Here is a 22,331-nt window from a genome sequence, read left to right as displayed (position 1 = left end):
TCTATCTATCTATATATATATATATATATATAGATGTTATATATATAGTGTTATTCTTATTTTCTCTGTGTGTAAATAGGTCAAATTGAAGAATTTGTGTGAATTCAGACTATGCTGTTTCCCATAATTGTTGCTGAGTATAAATCCTAGATTTATACTCGGTAGACTGGAGAGAGGGCCGCACAGGATTCATCTTTTTCTTGAACAAATAGGCCTATGTTATTTTTGTATTGCATGTGCAGATGCTTTACAGTGTAAAGCATGTTAATTTAAATAAAAAAATATTTAAAATAAAATATATTTTATATTTTCATTTTAAATATATCGTTATTATGAAGACCACAGGCGAACCTGCCCTCCTTTTTGTTTTGTTTTTAATTATAATCTTGCAGCTGCATAGGGCCTCACAATCCATGGGGGGCCTCATTTTTCATCACTGCTTTGTACAGCATGTTCTAAAAATAAGGTTTAAGATTTACCTTCCGATCAGGTGTTTTTCTTAGCCTACTCCCTCTTTTTTTTAACTATCAGCCAAGTAATCAGCTATCAGCCTTTTTCTAGATAACTACTATTGGCACTATTGGCCAAATCCACTCTCCAGTCTCTAGTATTGGTATTGCTAGTACTGAACCACCTTGCTTAAGAAAGACCTCTCCTTCCCAAGGGTGTCAAAACAGTTGCCCGTTGAAATATCCCAAAATAGTGTCACACCATATGATTTTGATTTGTGTGACAAAATCTTTTTGATCAGAACTGACTCAAAACATTATGCTTGGACTTTGAAAAGAGTAGGCGCACAAATAGACATCTGTATTATTTTTCTGTATTTTTTTGAGAATTTTTGCATTTATTTTTCTTAGTTTTATTCAAGTTCTTACTTTGAGAAACAAGTGCCGGACAGCCACACCATATGAGTTTTGTTATGTTTGGTTGAAAATTCTGAAAAAAATGAGTGATGAACTGTTTAAATGTTGAGTATGTTCACATAAAGCATAATATTCTGCATAATACTGAGAAGGTTTTTGATATATATATTATTATTTATACATGTTTGACACTGAAGACAGCAAAACTGCCATGTCAGGTCATCCACCCTAATCCATTTTCTGGATTTTTGTCTCGTCTTGGTCAGAGTGAACAAACACCCTTGGGAAACCCAGAGGGAAAATTAAATATAAAATTCACATTTTTTAATTGAACTTATAGCATAGGCTAATTATTTTATAAATTATGCATTATGCAATTAGTTTGAAAAAAACAAACAAACAACCGTCAAACTGGGTTCAAAGTATAACACAGAGTTTAATCCAATTGTTATTGGATGCTCCATTTTATAAGATAATGTATTATCTGTTACCACAATGCTTTATGAATGCCATGCTGCATTATATCTCCACATCATACAGGGTACTTATATATACGTAAATTTCTACACTGAGCTAAGAGCAGTGTGCATGAGTGTATATGTGTGATGTGTGTGTGTATGTGTGTGTTTGTTTGATCTTTTCATCCAAAGTGCTGTTATTAATAAACCAGACAGCTTCAGGAGCGTGAGTTTTGATTATTGCAGATTGCATTACAGCTTTATTAATTCTTCATAAATATACACTGGAGAGTACAAAGGACAAAACAGGACACAGGAAGACATGTGACAGAGGTCTTAGAGGACATCACAGCTGATCGTCCACAAGCCTCCTGCTGTGCATCAAGTTCCAGCTAACAGCTGCCTGGGCTCACGGAGCAGATGAAGCGCAGATTAGTGTTACAGTTGGCATTGCTCCATCCCTCTGAAAAATGACAAGAAAGAAAGTAAGATTCATTCATTCATTCAACCTTTATTTATTCTCGAATGGACATTGAGGTTACCCTCATTTTCAATGCTGTCGAGTTTACAAGCGCATTAAACCAAAATAACACATCCGTATAATAAGAAAATCATTTAAAACAAATACAATCAGAAACACAGTGTTCTGAGATTAAGATGGGAGTCAGTTTGAGGTTTTTCTTCACATCACAAATATGCAGAGCAACAACTAACACTACAACATGACGCAAACAGAGAGAGAGATAAAAATGATGGCTGACCAGCTGCATTTTCCACCACATTGCTGAGTAAAACTGAGGCTCAGTTTGAGCAGAAACATTTAAAACTGTTTGAACTGTGGAACAAAGTGCAAGACTTACTGTTGGAGTTTAAGTAGATGCAAGGATAGCTGGTGGCAGTGGCCTGGCTGTACCAGTTGGCGTAATAGAAGCCCTGACGGTCAATCCACATCCACCGGGTCTGAGGGAGGCAAAGAGCAAGAGTGTAAGCAGCAGCTTTCCAACTCACTTTAGCTTTCAAGTTGTTAAAAGGGCTGTGAAACTTTCTCAGTCATTATCACGTTTTGTCTTCTGGCTGCAGATTTATTGATCTTTGAATTCATTTCACCCCCGACCCAGCATTAAACAACGCACGAGAATATCAACAACTTGCAGCTTTTATGAATGAGATTTTGGGCTTATGTTTTGTGGAAGGACATCTCGCTGTGGGGTCCAGACCTGCAGGTAGAAGCCCCCCAGCCATGCGGTGGTCTGGCTGGCTGTCTGCGTGAGCTGCTGGAGGAAGCGATACTCGCTGGGGTTGCTGGCTGAGGGAAGTTGGGCTCCCAGGCTGTTACAATACTCCTGATGGACACAAGGAGACAAAGTGTTAGAGACGCCTCTGTTTAGCTTCATGTCCACTTCTGCAGAGCGGTGGACAGCTGAAGAATGATCAGTCTATTTGAATGCAACTCCAAATGATCAGCTGCCTTCATCTCTGCTATGGAGAACAGGGAAAAAACATACAGTAAAACCACAGTAACATTATCAAACATAGGCCTAGCTGATAATGTCATACATACAGACACTGCTTATTCAGCTGTGATTTGTTGTAGAAATAAATAAAGTTTTTGATAATGTCATGATAATCCAATTTAAAGGTGTGTGTGGATCACAGCAGTACCTCTGCATTGTGCCAGGACATGGGGCTGTTGACAAAGCGGAAGCAGCGAGCTCCATGTTTGAACCAGCCGTCAGGACAGAACGAGAAGCGAACTGGAGACACACAGAGGAACAGCTGTTTGCTTCAACATGGACCTGATCTCACTGGAACATTTCAGCAGTGATGTTGTATAGAAATGGTGACATCACTTTTGCATTTCATCTGGCTTTTATCCAGCATTGACGTCATTATTTATTGTTATGATAGCCAAGCAACACTAAAGCTGGAGGAAATATGGGAAAGAGTGATGTGGTTCTTACACTCAGGAGCCTGGGCCTCCTCCACATCTGCTCTCTCCTCTGGGTCCTCAAACACAGGCGCTGCACAAACACACAGCAGCAGCTGAGGTTAGAATCTGTTGTATATCTGTTGAAACTGTAACATGTTCACATGTGTCCAGCTCCATGACCAAAGAGGTTTCTGCTTACCACGTCTGGGAGCTGGAGCAGATTCCTCTTTCATTTCCTCAGCTTTCTTCTCTTCTGACTCTGGATCAGCCACTGGCTTCTCTTCTGCCGCCTCTAACCACAAAACCACCGGCTCGTTAGTTCACCTTCACTGAATTAATTTGCCTTGCCGTGCATCTCAAATCCAACAGTTACAAGCATTTGTTGTTTTTAAAAGGTGGTTGACAACATGAAACTGAAGAGTCGACACAGTGCAGCTAGAGGAGTGATGGGAGCTCCTGCAGAGACAGCTGACTTAGAATTAGGGTTATGTTGAACCTCTGCTCCTTTTAAATATGAAGTCTGCAACAATTCTTCATTTGGGATAGTAAACCTAAAAGTTTGTTTGATGCTGAATGAAACACAAAGGTGAAATACATGGGTGTTTGATGAGGCCTCAGCATGAATGAATGCAGAGGAGTTTACACAGGCTGTGGAACACCACACCAGTGTTTCTTTTCTGTCCTCGATATGAAGGGCTCTCTGTGGCTGTGCAGTCTTGCTCTGACTGGGTTTTCCACCTCCAGCCAAAAGCTCAAATGATTGAAATATCTCAAAGTAGCATCAGATTTTCTGTGGACACTAACCTGGTGCAGCAGGCACGTCTTTCCCAGAGGCTTCAGCTGGCATCTCTGTAGACAAAACACAACCTGAGTTCACATCTGCACTTGTAACTTTCACACTGACTGTGTCCCGTCTGTCTCTGTGTGGGTTTCTGCTTCTAGAAAACTAATGATCTCCAATACTTACCAAGAGCTTTTTCCACTGCCTCCTCTGTGGGAGCTGCAGAGAGAAACACAACACTGTTGGTGACAGTCTGGAAGCTGTGTGTGTGTGTGTGTGTGTGTGTGTGTGTGTGTGTGTGTGTGTGTGTGTGTGTGTGTGTTTGGCATGGGAAGCTGTTCAATGTATTTAAAGGTAGAAACTGTAATCTGTTCTGTTCATCAGTTTAGCTGTGAAGTGATGAGAACACAGACAACAAAATCGTCATGTGCAGATGCTCAGCATGCTATTAACATGTTATTAAAATGATTTAAATAACATATTATTGACATTTAGAAAGGCTTCAACTGAAAATGAATTGTGAGTCACAATCTGACCTGCAAATGCCACACAGAGGAGCACAGAGAGGACGAGGAGGACCTTCATGATGGTGCTGATGATGAAGATGAGGTGATTGCCCTGTTGTTAAGAGATGGAGAAAATATGGCTGAGGAAATAAGAGAAGAGAGAGCAGACAGACACGAGGCCCAGCTGGTCAGCAGGGATGAGAGCTGGAGGAGCAGAGCAGGGCTCACCTGTTGGCTGACTTCTTCACTATCAAGGAGCTCAGTGATGTAGTGAGGAGAGGAGGCTGCTCTGCTCTTTATATACACACCTGAGCCACACCTGGCCAGCTTGCGCACGTGGACCGTCAACAATAAAACATGCCAGTGCAGCAGATAAATTGGGTAGAGGAATTACACTCTGCTCTGATCGTTTCCCCGCAGTCTGCAAACAATCTTGTGAAACACTTCTGGGATTCAAAAGGAGGTTAAGGGTTAAAATCTCAAACAAGTTGGATACTTTCCAAACTTCAACATGAAGTCATGTCAGTGGAGTGTTTTTCTCTTGTATTTGAAAAGATAAATGATTGACCGATGACAGATTACAAAATCTCTGTATATACTTTGATCATATTTGCTTTAATAACTTATCATGACTAAAATAACAAATGTTGTTAGGGATGTAGTCCTGAGCATTAAAAAGTGCTTAGCTAGAATAACTTATAACTGCTGTTTGATTTATGTTTGAAGATGCTGGCTCAGCAGGCTAACAATCAAACTGTAGTGGTAATAATGTTCAGACTTTGAAAGTAAGTCATGTAACATTTTCACATTTTATCTGCTCTCTATTCTTCCAGTCACTCTACATTGTATGTTACATAATATATGGGAACAGATCATAAAGGACAATAAAGTGTTACATCCCTGAGGCTGACTCAGTCAAGGAAGCAAGATGCCTGGAAAATAAAATCATTACGCAAATAAATCCCTGCTTTGTTGTTGACCCTATTCAACTTTAACAAAAGAGAGCGCAAGTAGAACGTGCTGAGGTCAAGGTCTTAGTTCAGACTTTTTGAGGCACGTGTAGAGACACATAGAGGCTGTAGCAGTGTGACGAGGAAAACAGCCTTCAGACTGCTGTACAGCACATTGTGATATGAATGACCCCCCACTCCACATTCAACTCTTGTTGAAAACGAACAGAGACAGCCATTTCATAATCAGGAGACAAAAAATGTAACTGTTTTCCAATACAGTTAAAAAAAAACAAACAAAAAAAAACATGGTCAGATTACCACTGCAGTCTCTAAAAATGTCACTGGAGGTCAACCAATCCATGCTGAAAAACAACATCAATTAACTGACAGATTCTCACAAAGAAAAGAAAGCTCTCATTCTCCACCAAACACAGATTTACACAGAACACTGTACATACGGCTGGAGCCATAACAGCCTCTGTTCATTTCAACTGTTCGCCTTCCTCCAGTGCTCCTTTTGCCTGTGGGGGTCTCCAGGGCTCAATTTTTGGACCCATTCTTTTTTACCGTTTATACACTGCCCCTAGCATCCATGATGGAGAAATACAGAATTTCCTTCCATTCTATGCTGATGATACACAACTCTATCTCATGTTGAGACTGAACAACACTTCAATTAAAAAACTTTGTGACAGTCTGGATGATATTAAATGTTGGATGGCCAATAACTTTCTTCAGGTAAACAAGACTGAAAAAAAAAAATCGTATTTGGGACACTTGATTCCATCAGTGGCCTTTCTAATACCCTAACTCTATTGTCCCACTACGTGACACCCTATGCCCAGAAGCTAGCAGTGAGTTTTGATTGAGCTCTCAAATGTCGTTCCATGATTGGGAAACGTTCAATAGCTCTTATCTCCCTCTTGCCTTGATTAGCTACTGTAATTCCCTGTACCTTGGTCTTAGTCATCACTGGTATGCAGCTTGTACAGAATGCTGCAGTACGACTTTTATCAGGAAAAAGGAACCACATCACCTCTCTTTTAGCTTCTCTTCACTGGCTGCCAGTTAGTCTTAGGATTGATCTCAAGGTTCTGCTGTTTGTTTTTAAAGCTGTCAACAGTTTGACCCCTCCTTACATCTCTGATCTTCTTCATTCATGGATATGCTTTTCTCTGTGGCTGCCATGACGTTATGAGGCAATTCTTCATTAGGTCTGCCACCTCCATTAACTGAAATCCCACCTTTTCTTTGCTCTTAACTTGAGGTTTACCAGTGTTCGGTATTTTTATTTGATTATAATCAGAGCTGCCCTTGGGGTCCTAAGCAAATTTTGTTATGAGCCCCCTGGTGTATGATCCCGCCCATCTGAAATAATAAAAAAACACCAAAAAAAGTCAGCAATGAATAATAATAAATATATGAATATATTTACGTTGAGTTGTCCTACAAAATTTCAGAGATGAATGCAGAGTACAGATAAAGGTGTTAACAGGACATAGTAATAATAGTAATGTCTGCTGTGGGAACTGACCGCGTCCAGTAGCCTATATACAGAGACTGGACTTCTCTCATGTGCTGAATTACAGCTGAGGTGTATAATCTGGCCAAAGTTTGGCATTTTTACCTAAACAACATCCCCACCTTTGAGTTTAAGTTTGAGCGTCTTGACTTCTGTGCTAGTTTTGAGGGCAGGCTGGACACAGTATCTGGGAGCATCGTTTCCTCCAACCTACTAGCCAAACACAGGGTTCTGAATTGGCCATCTGCGATAGGGTGATCTCAGCTATGACAGAGTGACAGCATGTAACATCCCCTGGCACCAAAGATCAGCCAATAGCAGGAGGCCAACTCGGCACCTGAATTTTCACCAGTGGATGTCAGACTCAGAGATGTGGGTTTGGGGTTTGTTGGCTCATTTAATGGTCTCAAGTGCCTCTTTGTTACATATCAGCCAACATACACCCTGATATCAATAAGCTGTGATGACCTAATATCAGCTGATGATATTGGTCCATCAATATCAGTCCGTCTCTACTTTAAACATTCTGTTCTAAATAAATGGATGAACCATTGAATTCTTCTCAGATACTTCTGGGTTTTGTCCTCAGTACCAGGACTGTTGTTTCTGTCCTCATCATCAGTTATAGCAGGACCAACGCCAAGGTAAAAGGGTTAAACAATAAGATATTTACCTGTTATTAATATCTGTGGCTCTATACACGTCATTTATTTTTATGGTGTACAGAAAGTAAACTGATGTAGACTGAATGATGAATGATTTCAGCCTGTAGCCTTGTAGTGCTAAAGACTCCCCTAAAATACAAACTCTGGCACATAAAGCATTGTGGGATTTTTTTTTTTTTTGTAAAGCAACTGTATTACTGCATCAACACAAAGAGCAGAGAACATGCTGATACATGTTCAGTTTCAGGATATTCTTTCCTAACACAGTGAAACTTTAAGGGAAAAAGAAAAAAATGGGCTGTGTCCAAAATCAAGTGTTATGCATTCATACTGAAAAATCAGTATGGGCTTATTCATTCGTTTGTACAGGAACTGTTAGTGTGACAGAGTGGCAAGGGAGAAACCAATGGCACTACACTTGGAACTGCCCTCATGCCAATTTGCTATTACCAACCTGAACAAATCAAATTTCAAAAGTTCATTCACCAAGAAAGACAAACATGATTCCAAATGCAAAATGTTGTTTATTGATGAGTTACGTCTCAGAACTTGGAAGACGCCGAAAAAAATAAAATGAGTTAAACCAAAAGAAATCATGGCAAGCTAAAATACTACTATGCATACTTAATATATATTTTATTACAAATACACAATTTAATAGATGTTGGATTCAGGGCTATAAATAGAATAAATACAATTTTCAACTACTAGTTAGAAACCATGTGTTGTCTGAGGCTGGCAAGGAGGGGCAGGTGCCTGGGGGTGCAAATACTCACCACACATACATACAACCTGAATTGGTGCCCCGTGCTTTAACTCACAGCAGTGAAGGGACCTCACCCAAGTGGATGACCACACCCAGCGGCACTCAGCTCAACCTATGAATATACTAAACAAATACAGTGAAAAAAGGAAACAGCAGCTATACCAGTGATTCACAGACACCTCCAAAGGAGGGAGAAATGTATAGTATAAAGGTAGTGCAGAGTATATAATTAAGACCCACCTATACAGCCTTAATAGGAGGCTACAACCCCTTCAAAAGGACAAATACTATGAAACAGTATTGATCGTTTCTACAAATGCAGGAACCAATGAATAAACAGGTTATCCTACAGTATGACAACAGATGACTAAACATTTACCTCAGGTGCTACAAGGCACCCTATTTACAACTCTGATTTTGAGTAGGACTGACCCGACCTTGGCTGGATGGAACCCAGCCGACTTTCTGTACCCAACTGGAGGCCCAACGACTAGAGTACACTTACAACTTACAACTTACAACTTAGAAGCCAGACACAATAACCACCTCAACCTGACAAACCACAGCAGCCTAGGTATCAGTGTTCAATGCTGGCTGTTAAACTAGCCTGTTTATATACACTGTTGTGATCTGCAAATTGGAAAATCAGTTTGTGGGTGGAGCTGGTACCTCACTGTCCCATTAGCAAAGGTAGCAGGCCTTGTACAATAAAAACAGCAAACTCAACAGATGAAGAATAGTCATGTTATGATAAAATTAAGATTTGGACAGTAACTTAAGAAAAAAAAAACAATAATAGAGTTTTATGTGCTTTTTACATGTTGTCTTTTCTGCTTACTGCATCCTTTTCTTTTGAATTCAATGGGAAATTCAGGGAGGTTTTTTTTTTTTTTTTTTTTTTTTTTGGGGATATTCACAATGTAATATTATATGCCACATTTTTGAGGACATTCACTTCTTGAGGATGACAATGATGATGATGGTGGGCTGGTCCAGTCATGGCTGCAGCATGCGCTTCCCCTTCATCTGTGAGCTGCAGTCAAACTGCTAGTGAGCTATGTGCACAGTGTTTCTACAGGACTAAAGAGTCCTGCTATTACCAGTCTTACTAGGAGTAATGATAATAATAATAATAATAATAACAGCTTTATTTATATTTTAATATTAATTTAATATTATTATATTGTAATTTCATTATACAACCTGTTGTATAATGACCAATAAACTTGTATCCTTATCCTTATCCTTATCCTTATCCTTATCCTTATATAGAACCTTTTCAAACCAGTTATGCTGCTGCTGCTGCTGCTGCTGCTGCTGCCAGTCATTTATAAAAGGCTACATTTCCATTCTTATTCAAGGTAGATCTACAGTAAATCATGCAGACACACTGACTGGAACACAAGTCCCTGTCTTGGTTCTGTGTCTGACACTTGTTGTTGGACTTTGTTGAGACACTGTTTGTCTTCTCCTTCTCCTTGTGTTTTGGTTTAGTTTTCCTGTGTCCTGTGTTCTTAGCCTTGTTTGCCTTCCCAGCCTCCAACACCTGCAACGACTCTAGGTAGTAGCCCTGATTGTTCTGTTTCTTATTCTAGTTTTTCCACGCCTGGTTCCTGCCTGCTCCTGTGTTTGGGCCACACTCCAACTTCCACATGTGACAGTCTCAACACAATTAAATGAAAAATATTATTTATTTTCACAAAGCTGGCATGAGACTGAAACATGCCAGCTTTGTGAAACCCTGTGTTTATTGATCTATTTTCTTTACTGTTTTAGCTGTGGTAAGAATAATGCCATGTTAACAGTCTTCCAAGAACTATAAATGTGGTGAAATGAACCACAAATAAAGTGAACATGTTTTACATATATGGCCTGGTGTTTTCCTCTCTTCTCATCTTCATGTGACTCTGAATTCTATGGGAGAAAAAAAGTGCTCTGCATAAATGAGTAAATCATTGTTTAGCAAGACAGATTTTGCCCAGCTTTATGGAAAAATGCATGTTTACATTGAAAACAGACATATATTTTATGCTCTTATATTTGGACTCAATGTTATATTATTGTAATCTCACTCAAAAAAGGAAAAAAAAAAAACCCTCACAAAAAACATGTTGGAGTATTCCTAGTGTCTTTATATTATGGTTGACTGTTATCAGCCTCTAGTGGACACAGTAGGAATTGCAACAACACTGACAGAACCTCTCACCTGCATGTGTTTGGAATCAGAGCAGAGATGAGGTAAGGTATCTAAATAGTCATGAATAATCAGGTTGCTTTGGCATGACTTGTTTAGGCTTGTCAACCAAAACTGAATGCATGTGAGTGTAGAACACACAGGTCGAGCTGCAGTTATCACAACAAGCAGGAGTGCGATACGTTCAGTATCTTTTGTTACATGATATTTCAGTGCAACACACATTTCAACTTACAAAAAAACAACATATTTCACCATGTCATTTACAGCTCTGATTTTGTAGTATCATCAAATGAAGCAATATTTTCCAGTTTCTTTTCATCATACTGTAATAAACAATCAACAGTTCTGTATTTTTACACTGTTGGTATTTGGAATCTTAGAAGCATCAAAACATGAATTCAACACTGCAGCTGCAGCATTAAAACCCTCCCTCAATTTCCACACTAAAATGGCTGTACATTTACCGAAAGGACTAAATGGCATGTTGTTTATACTGGGGAAAAGGAACGGTGACAAGTGTGAGAACTGTGGAGTTACAGAAAAGGTTGAGCACATCATACTGCATTGCAGCATGCACAAAGACGATAGAGACATATTTCAGAGTAAAGTCAGAGAAGTTACTGGGGGTTACTGGGAACAGAAGGAGGGGGAGAGGGGATCAGAATCACCAGGAAGGCACTGTTTAAGTTCTTATGAGACTCAAGGTTGGTGGGTCGAATTTAAGGAATAGAATAAAATGACATGATGTTACACGCTCTTGTACAGAAGGTGGCAGTATGCACCTTAAGCTGTTTGCAATGCACCAGTAAACGAACCCTGCGTTCCAATACTCATACTACCATACTATTTAGTAGGGGAAAAAAAGAATTAGCATGCATCTGTCATACTAAACTACATACTTTGTAAGGGCAGCTGCTGTACATACTAAAAGTAAAAAGTATAAGTATGCGATTTGGAACGCAGGGCTAGAGGAGGAGGAGAAGAAGAAGAAGAAGAAGAAGAAGAAGAAGAAGAAGAAGAAGAAGAAGAAGAAGAAGAAGACAAGGCCCAGGTTGCCCAGGATCACAACCATTGACAGAGGAGCATTTTTGAACTCAGCAGTTGCTCAGAGCTACTTCATGTGTTGCTCTGATTGGTTGTAGGTCTATCCAGTTACGTCCAGAGGCATTTTGGTCCGCAACCACTGATAACACCCACTGACTGTAGCAGATAACCTCGTGGAAATCAAAAATCAACTGAGAGGTTCCACGCTAATTCGCATTTGCAATTGGTCTGGTGATGCCAGGCCAAATGTGCATGCTTATCAATGAACATCTACTGGTATTATTGGTACTGGCATGTGGCATTGTAACAACTTGAAGTTCATTTAGCTATCAAACCATTGTAAAACATCACCTGGGCTCCTGTGGCTGGGTCTCCCTGTTTTAATGTCTGTTCTTTTTGGTAGTTGATTTATCTCCTGAACTTCATAAGCTGATGAGAAATAAATAATAAAAAATAATAATAAAATACATTTAAAATATAAATAAATGTCATGTTTTGCAAAGAAAAGGAAATGTTGAACATCAGGCTAAACCAATAGCCTATAAAATATTTATAAACTAGGAAGAATGAGAGTTTTTAGATTTGTACAAATAAAAATGACACACAAATGACACGCTTTAGTTTTGGTTTCTCTGCTTTATCTTTATTATAGTTGATTGGTAGTCATAATTAACTGGATGCCAACCTTTCTCATATCTGAGATATCATAACTTCCGAGGCCTTTCCCAGCAGTCCACACCCTTCAGATGTTAAACTACTGATAAGCAAAACAGATCTTTAACTGCCTGGATCGACTTTGTCCTGAGCACGAGGACACTGGCAATAATGTTGCCAGGGTGTAAACAGGAAACTAAAGAAATAGAGCCAGTAGAGACAGGCAGGTCATTCAGGTTCGGACTGCGTGCCAACGTCCTTGCTGTCATCTGGCTTCTCATGTTTACCTGTTTTACCTCTTCTAACCTCCTCTGCAGCTCAAAATCTTTCTCTGTAGGACCGCTTCATCACCTTACTGATGCTGAACCAATCTAATTTAGTATTAAGAGGACCCTTTCAGCTCAGCTCACATTTCACATTCCCCAAAAGAAAAGATGGCAGAAACGTCCATCAGTACTGTACGTACAGAACATTAGTAAATGGGGAAAAATTAAAGCAAAGTTGGCTTACCTGCACAAGACAGAATGACACGGTATACTGCTTTTGCTGTAAATTCTTTTCCAAAAAGCATATTAGATTAGTGACAAATGAATATAGGAATACTTTTGAAAAGCCATGAAACAGGAGGACACACACAATATGGCAGCATGGAAGGAATTGAAACTGTGCCTAAAGACAGGGAAGACTGAGACCAGGCAGAAACATCGCTCTTGGGAGCTGAAGGGAAGAACTGGCAAGATGTTCTGACTCACTCGTCTCCATTATCCAGTCTCTGGCGAACAGAATTCTTGTGTTGAGGGGCTCCAGCGACACGTTATGTAAGCAGAACAGTGGAAACTTTTTAAAAGTGCACCCAGTTTGATCCTGTAATGAAGCGGCACTTTGGCTGGGTGCAAAACAGGCAGTGCGTTGATTTCTGCTATCTTGGAAAGATCCAAAATGACCTGATTGCCTCAATCATTGGGGAATGTTGGACGCAATAGTGACTGAAATCAAAGAGTCAAAGAGACAATGTGACAGATAAATCTGGAGTGCTGCTTAACTTCCCAAAAATAAATAAATAAAATAAAATAAAATAAAATAAAATAAAATAAAATAAGGAAAAAATATGGATAATGTGACATTGTCCACCCAGTACAGCAATTTCTGCAATACACTAATATCTGGAGATGAAATGGACATTGACAGGAGGAAACGGGCTCTTGAATTCAAAACCTTGCCAAACCTCCTTTCAGATGACATGACAGCCATGGAGCTTCTGTTTCATTCAGAAAAAGCATCTGAAGGAGCTGTACCCCAATCTTATCTGGATCAGCATAAGAATTGCTTGTAATATCCCAGTTACACTGACATCAGCCGAATGAAGCTTTTCCAAGCTGAAGCTTATCAAGACTTACCTGAGGTCGTCAATGGCTCAGGATCATCTCAGCGGTCTTGCCATATTTGAAGCTACTAGCAGAGTTTCAGGATCACACCTCAACCACACCTCTTCTAGAATTTCTGTAAACACCTAGGGCCCTATCTTGTGCCACCCGCTATCCGCTGCCACTACCCGCTACCCGCAAATTGCGGATTTAGGAGCTTCCGCTATCCCTAAACGGTATCTTGCGCCACCCGCTACCCGCTATCCTTATGCCGACTCCGTCGTTTGCGCCTGGAGGTGTGTTCGTGGGCGTGTTTCATGCGCTATCCCTAAGGTTGCTATCTTGCGCACACACTTAAGGGATAGCGGATAGCGGGTGGTCAGGACCACCCGCTATCCGCTATCCCTAAAGTTTGGACTGTTAGGAGAGCGCGTCCAGGCGGCTTCAATGCGCGCCCCAACGGAGCCTCACCACGCACACGGTCGGACTGATACCGGGACGCCGCCGGAATGGACTGAGTATATTACTCATATAGACTGTTTAGAGGAAAGACGGTTTTAATTGGACACTTACCCCAGCACGTTTTATTGTTTTATCATAAGCCAGCAGCTGTGCTATATTTTTATTTTTAATATTTTATTTGCCCAATCTACCTTGTCAATAAATTAGTTTACACATAGTTCCACCTCTGCCTCTTGTGTGTGTGTGGTGTGGCCCGGGGATTTTACTCAATCAGTACAACCTTGTGACACGTCCACTTGGACACATGTGGCTCCACCTCCCGAATTAACTCGCCTATAATATAATATATCATATGTATATATATATATAAAGCCAACTTGCTTTAGCCTCAGTAGAAGCCCTGAGAAAATCTACCTCCCTCTCTCCATCGCGGGTTTAGGATTTAGGATTTAGGATAGCGCATCTTGCCCTTAAAGGCAATGGCACCTGGCACACTGATTGGTTTAACTGGCATAACGCCCAAAACACGCCTATTCATAATATAGCGGGTAGCGGAGGTGTTTTGCGGATAGCGGGAGGTGCACAAGATAGCAACTTTTACGGGGGAACGCCTCTTCCTAAATCCTAAATCCGCAAATAGCAGGTTTAGGGAGTCTGGCGCAAGATAGGGCCCCTTGTCTGGTAGGGAGGTGGGGGTCCCATGCACCCGAAAGATATATTTTTCTAACCTAGCTTTTTGTAATCCTTAAGGTGTCTAGTAAATGATTTTTGATGTTAACAGCGCAAATTTTTGTCCCATGTATGATTTTTTGGGCCATCTTTTATGGCCATCCTGGATTTTCGACTGCGAAAAATGAAAACTTTAAACCTACATAGCTCCTGAACCATACATCACACAGAGACAACTGACCCCATTTTCTTTTTGTCTTGACATGAGGAATTGAAAAAGATGGGAATAAAAACTCAAATAAACAAACAAAAAAAACCCCATTAAAATTCAGCAAAATTGGATCACAGAAACTACACCCACCTAACCCTCTCCTACTGTTTTGCTTTGGTATTCTGTGCCCCTCCCAGCCCATTTTTCTTCTCTTCTTGCTCCTCTCCCCTGTTCTCCTGCCTCCATGGGGTTCGAACAGAGATCTGTAGTGCCTCAGTGCAACAGTGGATTCCCTACCAAAGCTTTCCCATGTTTAGTTAGCTATCCAAAGAGCTAGAGTTCAAGCCTCAAACAATCGTCATCTTATTAATAAATCTTTTAAAGGCCTTTTGTTGATGGTGTGGTCCCTGCTAGTGAATCAGTGTTGATCATGAGATTGGTCAGCAGCTGTTCTGTGAGGACATTATTAATGATTGCTTCCAAAAAAATCCAGGGAGCAAAAGTTTTAAAGATGGGTATTATGGGCATCAGCCTATCTATCTTAAGCAAATAAGATCAAAATATACATAATATATATAATTTTTTTAAAATTTATTTATTTATTTTTTTATCTCTCATCAGTAAACCAATAAATGAAGGGGAAAATATTTTCAAATACAAGCCCAAAGCCACTCCACTGATTTTAACTATTAACCTGCTCTCAAGACTGTTTACACAGTACAGGGAAATTTTAATTACTTAAATCTGCTGCACTGGCATGTTTTATTGTTGACGGTCCACGTGCGCGAACTGGCCAGGTGTGGCTCAGGTGTGTATATAAAGAGCAGAGCAGCCTCCTCTCCTCACTACATCACTGAGCTCCTTCATAGTGAAGAAGTCAGCCAACAGGTGAGCCCTGCTCTGCTCCTCCAGCTCTCATCCCTGCTGACCAGCTGGGCCTCGTGTCTGTCTGCTCTCTCTTCTCTTATTTCCTCAGCCATATTTTCTCCATCTCTTAACAACAGGGCAATCACCTCATCTTCATCATCAGCAGCATCATGAAGGTCCTCCTCGTCCTCTCTGTGCTCCTCTGTGTGGCATTTGCAGGTCAGATTGTGACTCACAATTCATTTTCAGTTGAAGCCTTTCTAAATGTCAATAACACGTCATTTAAATCATTTTAATAACATGTTAATAACATGTTAATAACATGCTGACCATCTGCACATGACGATTTTGTTGTCTGTGTTGTCATCACTTCACAGCTAAACTGATGAACAGGACAGATTACAGTTTCTACCTTTAAATACATTGAACAGCTTCCCATGCCAAACACACACACACACACACACACACACACACACACACGGTGCGAGCTTCCAGACTGTCACCAACAGTGTTGTGTTTCTCTCTGCAGCTCCCACAGAGGAGGCAGTGGAAAAAGCTCTTGGTAAGTATTGGAGATCATTAGTTTTCTAGAAGCAGAAACCCACACAGAGACAGACGAGACACAGTCAGTGTGAAAGTTACAAGTGCAGATGTGAACTCAGGTTGTGTTTTGTCTACAGAGATGCCAGCTGAGGCCTCTGGGAAAGACGTGCCTGCTGCACCAGGTTAGTGTCCACAGAAAATCTGATGCTACTTTGAGATATTTCAATCATTTGAGCTTTTGGCTGGAGGTGGAAAACCCAGTCAGAGCGAGGCTGCACAGCCACAGAGAGCCCTTCATATCGAGGACAGAAAAGTGCTTCACACATTCAGAGAGATAAAAGCCAATGCAAAGAAATCCAATACATTAAAAACACACACACACACACATATATATATGCGTATATACATGCATACATACACACTCATATAAACTCATACTAAAGGCACAGACTGAGAAGATACAGCAACACTAAGCTCTCCAAAGATCTTCAGCTGAGATCTATGGAAAGGCTTGAGTCTTAAGAAGCCGCTTGAAACTGTCCAGAGAGTCGGTAAGACAAACAGGGCATGGAAGATTCTTCCAAAGGGTGGGGGCCATTACTGCGAAGGCGCGCTCACCTTTTGTTTTGTATTTTGAGTGAGGGATGGATAAAAGGCCGAGATTTGATGATCAGAGTGGTCAAGAAGTGGTGTGAGGAACAAGGAGGTCAGCGATACAATTAGGGGCAAGATCATGTAGAGCTTTATATGCTATCAATAGCATCTTATAGTTTATCCTGAATTTTACAGGGAGCCAACGGAGGGAAGCAAGAACAGAGGTGATGTGGGACATACAGCTCATTCGAGTTAATGATTTGGCTGCAGCATTCTGAACCAACTGTAAATTTAAAGCGGCTTGACTGAGGCGTGCATAGAGGGAGTTACAGTAGTCTAGACCTGAGAAAATGAAAGTGTGAATAAGAAGATCAAGGTCACTAGAAGACAACATATTTATGATTTTTGAAATGTTTCTCAATTGAAGAAAAGACAGGACTGGATGAGTTTCGTAACATGGAGGTTAAAAGACATACTAGACAAAGATGATACCAAGCTTCTTAGCAGTGGTGTTAATATTTGAGTGAAGAGGGCCAATAAACGGAACAAATGAGATGGCAAGGTTATCAGGACCAATTGTGTTTTATCAGGGTTAAGGTGGAGGAAATTAAGGGACATAACCCTTCAACATAACCAGGCCCGGACTGTACATCGGGAGAACCGGGAGAATTCCCGAAGCGCCGGCCTGTCACTGGCCTGCTGGCCTGCCTGTCTTTTTTTTTTTTTTTTTTTTTTTTTGGACAGGTCGCCGGCCAGGCCAATCAGCTGTCATGCCGGTCCGCTCTCCGGTTGGCCTGTCCCTCTGTAAGGGACAGGCCAGGCCAGGCCAATCAGAGGCCAGCAGCCTGTGACAAGATCAAGACGTGATTGGTTTGTTTTGATTAACACCCGCCCCAACAGTCCGAGCACGCTGTAAACATAGGAGGGGGTGTGGCGACTCGCGCGAGTGTGTTGGACTGTGGAGGAGAGCGGAGGAGGCGGAAGGAAAGGTTTAGTGATTACATTGCAGTTGATAAATAAATTTTTCCATGGACCCCAATCCAAATCCGGGGAAAAAAAAGAGGAAAGGTGGGGCAGAAAGGGAGAGAGAGAAAAAAGAAAGGCACTCGAGGAAGACGCTGCCAAGTGCCTCAAGTTGCCCTTGTTATTCAGCCCCCCCCTCGCTGTCGCACCGTCAAAAAAAAGTGATGCTTCAGCAAGTGAGTTTTCTAAAACACACTGGTTCTTCTCAGTAGGAGGTTCTTTAGGCCATGTACACTCTCAGTTAGAGTTGAATTAACACTGAGGATTAGATTTTACACGTACAGTGTAGAAATGTAGGACCTGGACTTGAAATTCAAAAGTTTTGAAATTAAATAAGGATTGAGGTTTTAAAATCACTGATTTACAAGCCATATTTTTTTTACTGCCTTTGAGATTAATTTTTTTGTGCAACAAATGGGATATAATCATTCCATTATTTTTATAGTGAATGCAAAACACAATAATTCTATGTTTGCTAATGTCCCCCACCCCCCCCACCCCCCACCCCACCCCCCCGCTCCACTCCAACGAACCCCCCCCGGGTGGCCTGGGTGGATGACTACCTCCTGGCCTGAAATAATCTCCCAGTCCGGCCCTGAACATAACCCTTGCTGTTCCTCAGCTCTATCTGTATAATGTATGCTATGTACACTTTTCAGTTTCATGTTGTCAACCATTTTTTAAATAGGAGTCAGTTGTAAAGTCAAAGTGAACTAACGAGCCGGTGGTTTTGTGGTTAGAGGCGGCAGAAGAGAAGCCAGTGGCTGATCCAGAGTCAGAGGAGAAGAAAGCTGAGGAAATGAAAGAGGAATCTGCTGCAGCTCCCAGACGTGGTAAGCAGAAACCTCTTTGGTCATGGAGCTGGACACATTTGAACATGTTACAGTTTCAACAGAAGGACACAGGCTACTGTGGCTGCTTCAAGTCAAACTTCTACCCTAAACACATTTTGAGTCATTAAAGTGTCAGCCCTGCTCATCATTTTAACCTTTCTGATTAAATATGATGAGTGTTTGGATTTCTGGTCCTCAGTAGCGGTTTTAGGCACGGGCGAACCGGGCAGCCGCCCGGGGCGGCATTTTTCATGTCACGTGGGGGGCGGTACGAGCGCCAAAAAAAAAAAAAAAAATCATCAGCGCTGCAAAGCAGTTTTCTATAACCGTATTCATCTGAATATAAGACCAGTGGTGGTTCTGCCTATGTTGCCGCCCTAGGCGAAATTACTGGCTTGCACCCTTTCATGTTACTACTCCAACCCCCCCGCCCCCGCGGCACCATCAGGCGGCATCACGCGAGCCGGCCGCGGCACCAGCTGGCATCAGGCCGCTCACCTGTCAGATCCGGCAGACCTGACCGAGTGGGCGCGGTACCGGCCGGTGCCGCGGCCGACTCGCGTGATGCCGACTGATGGTGCCGCGGCATATTGCTGGTCAATACGGCAGTCTAGAAAACTGGCGATTTTTTTTTTCTCGTGCGCCCCCAAGTAGATTGCGCCCTGGACGGTTGCCCACACTGCCTATAGCAAAAACTGTCCCTGTATAAGACGATATTTTTTCCATTGAAAATGCCCTGAAAAAACGCCCTCCTCTAATATTGAGGTCTAACGGAAAGGCGCAAGGCAGTAATTTCGCCCAGGGCGGCAACATGGGCAGAACCGCCACTGCTGGTCCTGAATCTGAGCTCACACTGTAACTCGGCTGGAGATCAGGATCGGACTAATGAGCTGTTTTCCTCTTATCTTTACTGTTAACATGAACTACAGCCGCCCAGGTGGCCTCGTCTGTTGATTTCCACTGCTGAGGAGAGTCATCAGTGTTTCTAAAGACTCTTTTGTACATTTATTCTAACCTCAGCTGCTGCTGTGTGTTTGTGCAGCGCCTGTGTTTGAGGACCCAGAGGAGAGAGCAGATGTGGAGGAGGCCCAGGCTCCTGAGTGTAAGAACCACATCACTCTTTCCCATATTTCCTACAGCTTTAGTGTTGCTTGGCTATCATAACAATAAATAATGACGTCAATGCTGGATAAAAGCCAGATGAAATGCAAAAGTGATGTCACCATTTCTATACAACATCACTGCTGAAATGTTCCAGTGAGATCAGGTCCGTGTTGAAGCAAACAGCTGTTCCTCTGTGTGTCTCCAGTTCGCTTCTCGTTCTGTCCTGACGGCTGGTTCAAACATGGAGCTCGCTGCTTCCGCTTTGTCAACAGCCCCATGTCCTGGCACAATGCAGAGGTACTGCTGTGATCCACACACACCTTTAGTCCTTACAGCAAGAATCTGTTGGATCATTTCTACTTTAGTTGACCAGCAAACTTTCTTCAGTGAGGTCACTGGGAAGGGAAACTCAACCACTGCACCGTCACTGGCAACAGGAAGGATCAATAAAGTATATCTATCTATGTGAAGTTTCTTTAGGGCTCTGTGTTCTTCAGTGGCTAAAACTCAAGCTGCTCATGTTAAGACATGTCACACCTCTGCATGTGTGCACTGTAATACTACACCAGCCACATTTCTGCTCTTTACTGAGCAGTATCTAAAAAATAAAGGTGAAAAAGATGGCTTATTATGACATTATCAAATACTTTATTTCTACAACAGATCACAGCTGAATAAGAAGTGTCTGTATGTATGACATTATCAGCTAGGCCTATGTTTGATAATGTTACTGTGGTTTTACTGTATGTTTTTTCCCTGTTCTCCATAGCAGAGATGAAGGCAGCTGATCATTTGGAGTTGCATTCAAATAGACTGATCATTCTTCAGCTGTGTACCGCTCTGCAGAAGTGGACACGAAGCCAAACAGAGGCGTCTCTAACACTTTGTCTCCTTGTGTCCATCAGGAGTATTGTAACAGCCTGGGAGCCCATCTTCCCTCAGCCAGCAACCCCAGCGAGTATCGCTTCCTCCAGCAGCTCACGCAGACAGCAGGCCAGGCAAACGCATGGCTGGGGGGCTTCTACCTGCAGGTCTGGACCCCACACACACACACCGACTGCAAGACATCCTTCCCACAGCCACGGGGTAGTTAGCATGAGCAGTGATGAGCAACATGGCTGACAGTGAAAAAAGTCAGAGAACTGAGTTGGAAAGCTGCTGCTTACACTCTTGCTCTTTGCCTCCCTCAGACCCGGTGGATGTGGATTGACAGTCAGGGCTTCTATTATGCCAACTGGTACAGCCAGGTGTCTCCCACTTCCTGCCCCTGTCTCTACTTAAACCTAAACAGTAAGTCCACCACTTCCAAAGGTACAATAGGTTTGGGATTAGTGTTACAATTACTTTTCATTTTAAAATATAACTTAAATTTTAATCAATGATTAATTGCTAAACTACGTGCTTTAATCAGTGGTCAACATAAAGCAAACAATCACCAATGTATAAACAAATTCAATCACATTTTAAGCACTGATTAATGTGTGGGTTTTCTAAATAACACCACCTCACATCAATCTGTCACTCTGGAAGGTAAACTGAGTTAATTATTTAAATGTAGGTGCTTTTTTTTTTTTCCCTTTTAGCTTCCTTGTGAGGTTTAGCATTTTTAAAGAGCAGAATGTGTCAAACTTACTTTAGAACACTGTATGAGTAGAAGTAGACAAACAGATAGATAGACAGATGGGCAATTTATTGTATTGCAATTTATTATTTTTTGTTGTTGTAGTATTGTTGCTCAACAAATTTCCACTGTGAAGAAAAACCTCAGACCCTCTGCCAAAATAAATATCCCCTTTTATTTCTTATCTTCTTTCTTGTTTTTCCTTATTGTTTCAGGGGGATGGAGTAATGGTAACTGTGCCAGTAGTTTTCGGTTTATCTGCACCATAAGCCCAGGCAGCTGTTAGCTATAACCTCGTACACAGCTGTAGTCTTGTGGAGGATCAGCTGTGATGTTTCGGTCATAAAGTTGAGTCATGACCTTCAGGAAAACGTGACAAATTCTGGTTTTTCATGCGCACTCTATGATGTTCCCATCAATGCTTAATAAATCTGTAATGAATTATGCAGTAATCAAAAGAAATGCTAGTAAAGTTGCTGTGATGTTTTTTAGTTTACTGACACAAGCACTTTGAGTACATTGAATGTCTTAGCTACATGTTATATAAACCTATATACATTAAAGTGTATGAGTTTGTGAATGAGTTACACTACTGTATGTAATGTCACACTATTAATTCTGCTAATCAGTATTATGTATGCCAGCCACACACTGCATGAGTTGTACTATGTAAAGAACTATGAATACCGCTCTTCATG

General features: G+C 41.4%; 2 protein-coding genes across 2 annotated transcripts; one reads left to right on the top strand and one right to left on the bottom strand.

Annotated features, from left to right (window-relative positions):
* Positions 1 to 1,652: 1,652 nt before the first annotated feature.
* Positions 1,653 to 6,464, bottom strand: LOC115362568 (ladderlectin-like). The gene is made up of 10 exons (XM_030056538.1): positions 6,450 to 6,464; positions 4,572 to 4,653; positions 4,222 to 4,254; positions 4,059 to 4,103; positions 3,454 to 3,546; positions 3,286 to 3,345; positions 2,987 to 3,078; positions 2,542 to 2,667; positions 2,185 to 2,284; positions 1,653 to 1,787 (listed from the first exon to the last, which is right to left on the bottom strand). Exons 1-10 carry the CDS (start codon positions 6,462 to 6,464, stop codon positions 1,717 to 1,719), a joined length of 717 nt encoding a protein of 238 aa, XP_029912398.1. The 3' UTR covers positions 1,653 to 1,716.
* A 2,947-nt stretch (positions 6,465 to 9,411) lies between these two features.
* Positions 9,412 to 21,919, top strand: LOC115362559 (ladderlectin-like). The gene is made up of 8 exons (XM_030056526.1): positions 9,412 to 9,475; positions 16,445 to 16,477; positions 16,596 to 16,640; positions 19,951 to 20,010; positions 20,218 to 20,309; positions 20,918 to 21,043; positions 21,203 to 21,302; positions 21,849 to 21,919. The coding sequence occupies exons 1-8, from the start codon at positions 9,412 to 9,414 to the stop codon at positions 21,917 to 21,919; spliced, it is 591 nt and encodes a 196-aa protein (XP_029912386.1).
* Positions 21,920 to 22,331: the final 412 nt, after the last annotated feature.

This window comes from Myripristis murdjan, chromosome 1 (genome assembly GCF_902150065.1).
Source record: "Myripristis murdjan chromosome 1, fMyrMur1.1, whole genome shotgun sequence".
In the NCBI taxonomy this organism is placed as follows: domain Eukaryota; kingdom Metazoa; phylum Chordata; class Actinopteri; order Holocentriformes; family Holocentridae; genus Myripristis; species Myripristis murdjan.
The sequence above is the reverse complement of the archived record's forward strand: the minus strand, read 5'-3'. Positions and strand labels throughout refer to the sequence as shown.